Source organism: Cebidichthys violaceus, unplaced genomic scaffold, assembly GCF_023349555.1.
Source record: "Cebidichthys violaceus isolate CVI_PGR_0920_01 unplaced genomic scaffold, fCebVio1.0.p SCAF_7, whole genome shotgun sequence".
Taxonomy (NCBI): Eukaryota; Metazoa; Chordata; class Actinopteri; order Perciformes; family Stichaeidae; genus Cebidichthys; species Cebidichthys violaceus.
This window is the reverse complement of record NW_027176927.1, coordinates 14153727-14163908: the sequence shown is the minus strand read 5'-3', so window position 1 is coordinate 14163908 and position 10182 is coordinate 14153727. Positions and strand designations below refer to the sequence as shown.

General features: G+C 45.5%; 1 protein-coding gene across 3 annotated transcripts in view; it reads left to right on the top strand.

The window, feature by feature from the left end:
• The first annotated feature begins 738 nt into the window (after positions 1–738).
• kirrel3l (kirre like nephrin family adhesion molecule 3, like) overlaps positions 739–10182 on the top strand; it is a 32781-nt gene continuing 23337 nt past the window's right edge. For 2 of the 3 annotated variants that reach the window (XM_068736020.1, XM_068736019.1), the window contains exon 1: positions 739–1344. In XM_068736020.1, coding sequence (XP_068592121.1) covers positions 1305–1344 — 40 coding nt within the window. In that variant the 5' untranslated portion in view covers positions 739–1304. Of the gene's footprint in view, positions 1345–6736; positions 6856–10182 lie in introns of those variants that run through there. The other variant, XM_068736021.1, reaches the window with a different exon arrangement.

Here is a 10182-nt window from a genome sequence, read left to right as displayed (position 1 = left end):
TAGTTGTTCTGGAAGAAGCTGAGTAATTAAAAGATATCAGCAAATGTAGTTAATGTTGACAGTTTCACTCCAGTAATTGAGTGTTGAGGTTAATGGTTTCACCATTTGTCAAAACATCTAGGGATTGAACTGGATACTAACTTTCAACAGTTAAACTTCATTTTAATTAGAAAAGTACCCATTGTTGACAAAAGCAAAAGGTTGTTCTCTAAGTTTGTATACAACAAAAGTAATGCATAAAGGGAATTGTGTTAAAACGAATTATTAAAGCTAAGCAGGAAATTATTACTGACATTACTTCAACTCGTATTGTTAAGACTCAACATGATTACATCACAAAGCTGCAATTATAAAGTGAAATTAGGTTGTTGGATTTGTGTTAACGATGAAACGTTCGGAAATTGATTGATGACAATGCTGTAATATTCCTGTAGGTGATTTGGAGTAACATTTGTGAAATGTATCTCTAGAGAGACAGTTTGTAAATTTCCTTGCAAAACATGGACCACGTTGCCTGTCCATCTGTAATATGATTGATGTCTCCATGAGAGCTACTCCACCCAAAAATCTTAGGGTAGTCTTTTAAACTCAGAATAAATGTTTTAAATACCCTCCCCGTAACGCCCGCTCAGCCAATAACGGGGCCCTGGAGGCGGGGGCCGCTGGACCCCCCTGGCAAGCATCTGAGGCAGAGGGGCTCCTCCGACTCAGCTCCTGCCAGATTTAGTGTAGCCTTAACCCCCCTACCAGATGACTGTCATTGCGCATTTCCTATTGGCAAGAGGGAGTGAGCAGTAAACAGGGGAGACCGTGTGTGAGAGAGAAACAGAGAGTGCGTTACAGTGGGAACAGAGTGAGAGACTCCAGCGGAGGAGGCGAGAGGCAACTTCACCGGGGTTCATTACTGCGCACCGTCGATGAGGAGAGATCGCTTCAGAGCGCAGCATGCTCGCGCAGGTTACAAAGTGGACAGCGGACGAAGCCTGATACCCCGCGATTCACCAATGGACTGTTAGAGAGCGCAGTGAGCGAAAACAGCTGTGACAGGGAAGGGACACTGGAGAAGAGGCTGACGCGGCGGGGAAAGTTACCAACTGCGGGGATGCTTTGTTAACTGAGAGTTTCCAAACTGTTCGGAGCATTCGGAGTCATTTCTTTAAACTGGATGCTATAATAGACAATTCCCAGTGCACTTGTCCGTCCGGTTATATCCCGGTGCCGCGGAGTGGACCGTAACAAGCTCAGTCGCCACGGAGCGAGAGGATCCTTCCACGCAACACTATCAGCGGCCAGAGCAACGAAAAATGTCGGCGTTATACCTTATTTTTTCCTTTATGGTCACAGGTAAGACATGCTTTTTGTTTGTTATCATTTATCATGCGGGTCTGTACTAATGGAGAGGATAGACCGCGCTCCACACTGGCGCGCTGCGTCAAGCCATCCAGTGCGCCGTCACAGAGGGGCTACTGATATGCTGCAGTGCTACAATTCACTGCTGTTAATTGCCGGTACATGTTTAATTAGTTTTGAAAGAGTGGTTATAACAGTCGGCTTCACTGTCTGCAAGCAGACCCGGAGCACCGGTGAATAGTGGCACTGCGTAATTCGGGGTAGCTCTGGGATTGTTTCTGCTCTGGTTCAGATTTCGGATGCGAGAGGGAGACTCTCTGTGTTTTAGTGGACAGGCATGTGGTTGCGGATGCAGGGCGCACGAACGGAAAGTTGAACTTAAAAATAATGTTCACCATGGGGAATCCTTGCAACGTGGTTGCACGCGTGTGAGCATATGCCTCCGTGTGTGCATTCACAAATACATTATCTCGTGTTTTAAAATGAGGATGCAATGCTGGGGCATGTAAGCGGGTGAGGATGATGATAACTGAAGCGCTGCGGGATGAGACAGCGCCGTTCTCCGCATCCCCTTTTACTCAGAAATAAAAAGTCAGTTGTCCCCAGATTGATTTCCATGAAACAAAAAAAATGAAAAGGTTTAGCTCGATGAAACGATGGGGAAATGACTGCTTGTCGTGGTTGGGTCTGAAGTTTTTCTCCCAGAGTTGTAATCCATCGCAATCGTAGTCACCATGAACCATGAACGTAAACAGATGAAAGGGCGCATGGTCTATCGTGTGGGGAGCGCAGTCTCGCGGGTATATGCGTTTGCGATGGAGCACGGCAGATAGAGAGAGAGTAAGAAAGGGATAGAGAGAGTGAGTGTGAGAGAGACACGGAGAGGGGGAGCATTTGTTTTTCGGGAGGCAGGCAGAGACATAACGCACCTGTCTGCCCCCCAACACCACCACCCCCTGCTGCTTTTTGTTTGCAGAATCCAGTAGCCTACAGTAAGGATTCAGTTTGTTTATGAATCCTTATAACAATAAAAGCATATACTCAAACTACCCAGCATCACTTTTAAATCAGACTATGAGTGTTTTCTGAAAAACAATTTGAATTAGTGTTTAATTTGATACATGTCTTGCTAAAAATGGCAGTTTTTTCCAACTTATTAAAGTGATATTATAATAGAGTTAACATGAGACAGAGAACAGAACGTGTATGCTTTTCCAGTATAATCATTATGAACAAGCAGCCTCTCCGAGCAGCTGGTAAAATGTATTAATTTAGTGCTGTAAATGTCCCAATGCAATCAACACTGAGAAACTGTTGACTTATCAGCTTTTTTTTGGAGCTGTTGATAAACTAGTTCATGTATAAACACAGTGAGAGAAAATAATTAGATTTAAATGTGAGGGAATACACAGATCTTCTGTGGGAGGGACAAAGAATGGAATAATAAAATCTATTTAGTTTTTTTTTTGTATGTCTCTGCCTCAGCCAGAGGCGGCATTTGTAGCTTCCAGACTGAGTCACATGCGGTTTTTCACCAGCTTTCAAGATCACAAATGGCAAAACTTGCTTAAGAGCCATTTGTTGTGAGTATATCTTTACTTTCAGCCCCGGTTCCGCATGGTTTTGTCATTATTCAATGCTCGGGGGAGGGACATGACACCAGTAGACCTCTACTCCCTGACAGACTAGCAACAGCTGGATGAAAAGGGGCGGAAGCCCGACAGTGGCATATTTTCCTCAAAACCCAGCGCGCGCACACACACACACACACACACACACACACACACACACATAATGAAAATGGTAACAGCTGCCCTAATTAGAACCTAAGAGACCCTAGACCTCATTTATTGAGCCACTCTTACACAGTCAAAATGTGGCCACAGCACATAACTTCACTTTGAAATGTGTGTATGGCATATAGCATACATTTGTATATATGTAGCCTTGTACAACACAGATAATTTACTTCCTCAGAAAGTCCCCTGGGCTCTCAGAGGAATTGGCTTCCACACTGCATCAGTATTCTGAGTAATCTTCAGTGAGCTCTCCTTTGGAACCTTTTGCTTTGGGTCGCCTGCGTCTCATCGGGCCAAGTTCAAAGGCTGTGAGCTGAGATTACAAGTTTCTTTCCCTTCCTCTTAAGTCGTGTCGCCACTCATGTCTCACTATAGTGTAACGCCGTGGAAATTTTCCACCTTGCTTCTTCTCACAACTCTTTTGCCTGGCTGCAGAATGTGTGACTGTGGGACAGGAGGACATGACAGCGTATCTGCTTAATGGGCTGCAGGCGGCTGGCAGACTTTCACCGATGGTTGAAAGCCTGTTCACACACATATTTAATGCAAGCACAGACTGACACAAACAGAACTGATATCTCCCAGGGAAGTGTAAGCCCTGACCTCTCCTCCTCCCCCCATCATCCCGCCCTTTACCATTACCAAAGATTTGTCTTGTCCTCACACTGTGCCACTGGATGCAGAGGCAGGATTGCCCAAGGGGTTGATTTTAGGGAAATGTGCATATTCTATGAACTGCCGCTCTTTGACTTCTTGTGGAGGGAGTCAGGATCGGGCAGACGGAAGCAGAGTTTGAGATCAGGAGGGGGAAGGGAGAAGAGTCTTGATGCAGGGATAAGACTTGTATGTGTCACCAGTGTTGCAATGATTATGCTGACAAGCAGCGGGGAAACACTGAGGAAGACTGCTGAGCATCGTTAACCTTTTCTCCATCTTGTTACTCTTCTCTCCCTCTGTGTCACACACACAAACACAAACATACTCCTGCCCTCAAATCTTTCCTTTTAGTTTTCCATTTCTCTCCGTCTATCAATTTCAGTCCTTTGTGATACAAAGAGATTGAGGATAGGCGTAGAAAGTTTGAAGGCGAGAGCCCCAGCCAGTCGACGAGGAGTGTTAGATACGAGGTGCACAATAGTGCAGACGCAGCAGAATCCGAACGCAGCTGAGTGTTGAACAGAAGTGTCTTGCATTATTTAGGAGACATAGTCATGGCAAAGATATGGATGAATTTTGGACTACTTTGATTTCCTGTGAGCTCTGTGTAATGGTTTTGCTGCGGCGTTGTATTGAACATTGTATCTGAATCTTCTAGATTCACTTGTGGCCACAAATCAAATGTAAAGATCTGTATACATTCGTTGAAGCTGTATCTTAATCTATAGCCAAGATATATTAGTTTTCCTGAGCATTTTAACCAAACTAAAAACGGTTTGAATGTTTCTTGTAGAAAGCCTCTTGATTTTCATGGACACACACAGAGGCACGCACAAACAGACAGACCGTAATGAATGATCAAGATCTTAAACAATGGCCTGCTGTTTCTTCTCATCCTGGAGACGTGTCTTGCACACATGCCATTGTCTTTCTGCCCTTCTTCATAAACTGATAGATATCCTCCCATTCCCCCTTCCTGCACACGCACTCACTACGTGTACGGAAGGAGAAACTGGAAGGAGAAAGGAAACAATGGGGGCTTCATAATGTTGCCTGTCTCTAATCAGCTTTGCCATGCGGGTAAACACAGATAAAGAACTTGGCAGTGTTTCCCGAGGCTTTGTTATCAGCTGTTAGCAACTTAACGGGATGTGTATGTTGGTATGGCTCAACACAGGAAGCCAAAGAAGCCAGGTAGCAAACTGTGGATGGCACTTGGCCTCAGTATTATTTTTACCTCTAGCCGCCCATCCTCTTTTTGTCCCTTGCTTTCTCCTTGTGTCTGTGTCTGCACATCCTCACCTTGTCTTCCTCTGGGGCAGTCGGAGGATCCGGTAGGAAATGACAGGGAATGGGACAATGGAGGGGCCGTGTCAGCTTCCTGCTGTTGCCTGGAGTCTTCTTCCCCCTACAGCACTCCAGGCTGTATCATCAGTATACAGACTGGTGGGGACAGCACAAACTTGTTTATTTTTCTGTACAAACACGGTAATGGAAAGAATAGAGGGAGAAGGAGAAACAGGGATTATGTGCATGTCATTAAAACAGCCCCCCAAGAGAAACAGTCACGTTTATACAGTAACAGCTATTTTAGGAAAGACTTGGATTGCATTTATCTCCCCCTAAAATGCAAGTGTCACTTCCTTCTAGAGAGATGTATCACCATTTCAAGAGACCCTAAACCCAGAAACCAACATACAACAGAACAATTGCAGACATACTAGACCACCCATTCATTCTTATTTTCCAATCAATTCCTGCCCTGCAAGACAAGAATTTCATATCTCCTGCTGAGACACAGAAACCAACAGCAAATTGAAATTTATCTTCTGCGTAGCAGCAATATCTGTTCCTGTGTTATCTTCAGCAGCCGTGTTCCTGAACCTTGTATTATAGCTCTGTTGGAGAAGGGGCTCGAGAAAAAGACTAGTTCAGTTAGGAATACCATCAGACAACATTCACTTAACACTGGATTGTGATTTATTTAACTCCTCTTTTTACTCTCCTTATATGAAATTTGATTGTCAGTGGCACTTACTAAATAGGAGATCTGAGATATTTAGTTGGGTGTAGCAGGGCTTGTGGCATGTGCACATCACCCAGAAATGACTCACAACGAGGAACTCACGGAAGCAACATCCTTAACACACACACACACACACACACACACACACACACACACACACACACAGAGGTCAAGGGCACACTCTGGGGCAGAGGATGATAAGCTGAGATGAGTGTTTGGCATCTTCAGGGCTGTGTGCCCTTTCTGGAGCGATTAGTCAAAGTCCAACTGTCTAATTAATGATGCTCCAGCAATCAGGACATGTCATCTCCTTAACCAACTAGGGGTAAAAACACATTCAAGGAAACAAGAGCTTGCCTGCCTGCTGCTCACTTTATTAGTGATGGAAGCAATGCGTACTTGTGGGACTAAGTGCTGCAACTACTCGTTACTTGAAGTCCACCCCCCTCCCCCCTTTTTTATTCTTCTTTTCATCTCTCCTTCCTGACAGTTCAACCCAGGGCTAATATTGTGTTAGTGACTCAACCATTAACCAAAATAGTGGGTTTTCTGTGGCTCAGGCTCTTCTTCCTCTGCACAATGAAATACTGAAGTGCTGTTGTAGGAGGCTGGGTGAAGGGTTGGAGAAACGTCTTTCATTACCATTTTTCCATTTCGGACGATGCTGAGAAACTCGCCCTGGGAGGTCTGTTAGAGAAAGCAGCCAATTTGCTATCAACTGAGGGGTGTCAGTCAAAGCTTATCGATCGAGCTTTTAACTGCGGCTCCCTCAATGGCAAAACATGTTAATGTTATTGAGCTGTGTGGAGACGTGAGGAACAGTGAGGTGCGTGGGTGGTTGAGGTGGGTGGCGGTTGGACTGGGAGGAGGGTACGGTGTGTCTCTCTCCTTCCGTTTGGCCAAAGAAAGACGATGCAGAGACGGCAATGGGCTCTGCGTGAGAATAGGGGGAGGGAAAGAGAAAGAAAGAAAACGAAGGCAGAGGGGTCAAAGGGATTTACTGCCAGGAGCCTAGCATTTCAGGTAATGGATATGCTTGTATCGGTGTAAACCATACCTGCTGTTTTTCTTCCAGCGTGGCGGAGGTGAAAAAAAACAAAACAAAGGTGTTCCTGACTGCAAGTCTGAGGGGGATTAATAGAAAGTTGATATTTCAGTACCTCGGGCTAAACATTAGATCTCCGTTGTACACTTGGACATGTAGAAAGTGGTTGTGTGTGTGCATGTGTCATTGTGTGAGTGTAGAGTTGTGCATAGGGGGGTGTATGAGGGTGAGGTAAGGAAGCTGTATAGTGGGAGGCTTTTCTGCTTCTGCCACATTCCTGTGAAGCTGCAGCAAGGAGGGCAAGAACACATGGCTAAGTGCCTCCCAAGCTGGCTGAGGTGAACCTAACACCCCTCCTGGAGGAAGCAGCCCAACCATTGTTCCAGCACATTGCACCCGTCTGACTGAGGCATCCTACTGCTGTGCAGATCCCAGGGGGCTGGAAAGAGAACGAGGCAGTGGAGGAGAGGGACTGATTGTTCCCTGCTCAGACTATCCACAGATGGGGCTACGGCACAGGATGCTGGCTGTTTGCTTTAGAAAGTCCCAGGCGTTTGCTTTGCAGTCTAGGTGTATAGAAGGCTCTGGGGGATAGAGGAGAGGAGAGTGCCAGTGGAGACAACAGCAGGGGAAGGGAAGGAGAGAGCAGAGCAGAGAGAAAGAGAAAGAGAAAGAGAAAGAGAAACAAAGGGGCAGTAAAAGGACCTTGCCTAATATGATGTCAGTGTGAATATAGTGTCAGTGCCAAAAAGGGAAGACAGATGATACAGCCAAACAATCATAGCGTAGTTGGGCAAGAGAGTGCTCAAGTCCTTCTCTGTTTCCAAACAGAGACATATAGAGTTGAAGATATGGAGAGGGGAGGGAGAGCAAAGAGAGTAAGCGAGGCAGGGGAAAAAAGGAAGGGATGAGATGCAGGGAACCCAGGCTGCATCCATCATGTGGTTTGGTGCAGAAGCCATTTGTACCTATTGTTCTCCATAATTTGTTTTCTCAGAGTCTGCAACGGGAGGGGTGAAAGGGAGAGACTAAGCCACGGCAGCCATTTATTTTTGCGCTAATTACATAAGTGAGACAGCATAATTAGACGTATAGCTAAATAGACAATAGGCTGAGAAAGATGCACAGAGGGAGATAGACAGGGAGGTGTAGATGAATTCAAATAGATGACAGGCATTGCCCTCTCTATTTCACATTCAGGAGTGCGAGGTAACGCGTTGAAAGAAGTAAAAGGGATGGAGAAGGATAAAGGGAAAGGGAGAGTAAAGAAGATGGGCCGATGGAAGGGATAAAAGATAAGAGGGAAGGAGAGAAAAGCCCTCTTCACAGACTGCACTTTGAGGTGCGGCCCAATGCTGCTGGAATAGTCACCTCATTTAATACACCTGCTCAGCGGGAGGGGATAGAGGGATATAAGGAGATGTTGTGAAGAAAAATAGAAAAGGGCAAAAGAGAAGAGAGGAAAGACGAGACAGATCTCATCTCTGCTTCTTCAGATCAAAGGCAGAGAGTGTCTACAGAAAGCTGTTTGTTGTGGCTTGTTTGGGAGGGTCTCTATCTGTGTGAGGTCATGGTTTGACCTGGCCTGCTATTTTGTTCAGGCAGTATTACACATCAACACAGCCACATGCCATATACCTTCCTAGAAGGTATCACAGGCTGCATAGCCCGGGACAATTTTCTAGAGAGAACTGGTAAACCAGTGGGGCGGCGAGATACAAGAAAGCTGAAAAGATGATAGCTAGGTTGTCCTGTAAGAGAGAGAGAGAAGTTGAAAGTTTGTTAAAACTAGTACAGAGATTGTACATCTTTTCAACTAACTGAAAAGGACCACGTTCTGAGGGAGTAGTTTGCTGTCTTGTTCAACTTTCTGTGTGTGCTAATGCAGTTCACATGTAGGCGGTGCGTAGGTGTGTTGAGCATGTCACCAGTCTTTCACGGCTGTGATACAGGAGAAGATAAATAGGCCCTTAATGAAGCCATTCAATCACAAGCCAGTTAAAACAGCTGACCAAAGAGTGAGGGGCAGTCGGGCCTGATTGGAGGTCTATTGAAGCCGGTCAAGAGAAGCTCTTGAGCCGTCACGCTTTAGATTACCCATTCACTGCACTATAGACCTCTGGCCTAACTGCTCTTCTTTCGCTAAACAGTCCTCTGATACACTACAGTATAGCTCGAGTCAACTCCCTGATTGTGCTGGGGAGTTCTTTAAAAGCCAATTTAAACTCAGTCCTTTGTTTAACTCCCCAGGAACTCAAGCTGGGACATATTGTGTCGGCTGTGTGTGTGTGTGTGTGTGTGTGTGTGTGTGTGTGTGTGTGTGTGTGTGTGTGTGTGTGTGTGTGTGTGTGAGTGTTTTATTGGGCCAAGGCCTAAGTTTTATGTGAGCTGTCTTTGAGCATGTGATGTTTTGTTAAAAGGAACTGGAAAAACTCTCAGAACTTGCACAGACTAGTTTTTTGGGTGAAAGAGAGGGTGCATGAGAGAAATCAATGGCCCAATTCAACCTATTACAGCCATGACTGTTGCTGTAATGGTGTGGAAATGGACAGTGGTCATGTGGATCCCTTTTATACCTCCAGGCTCGGATCACAACTGAAGCTCCAATTCATTTCCTCCCAGCTTTGATTAAAAAAAAAAAGTACTCTGAGGATTTCAAAGACTCTCACATGATCGTAACGAGAGAAGAGATCCTTCCGTTTTGTGAAGCGGATGAAACCTCCATTCTGCCAGGTTTGCCGTGGGACAAACATAACACTGGGCTGCAATTTTCCTCGTCAAATAATGACTCCTCTAGTCCTCTCTCCTTCCAGCCTTTGCCTCTTTGATCCCAGGTAATGTGTTAACAAGCAACGGGTTCATGGAATACCCATAACATCAGTATGTGTATTCGCACTGAGGTGTCAGAGTGTGTGTGTGTGTGTGTGTGTGTGTTTGTGCTTGTGTGGCTTCATGTGTGTTTTCACACCAATTAATGAATTGCTTTGTATGCCTGCTGAGGTGACGATGGCCCGTCTCTAGGAGGGCATTGCTTTTTTCTCTCCTGTGTCAGTCTCCACTCATGACGGCCAAGGCCCTCTCTCACACTAACGCATTAATGAGACCAGTCTAATTAGTGCCTGTGGTTGCATATAGGGGACCCCAGAAACCACAGCACCATTGTGAGTTGGCATAATCAGGGGGCCACTCAAAGACGGAGGACCCACTGCACCAGAGAGAAAGTTCACACATATAGGGAGACCTGCTTGGACTCACACTCAAATTAGTGTCTTGGTTAATTGGGATAGGAGTTTAAATAAAAGAAC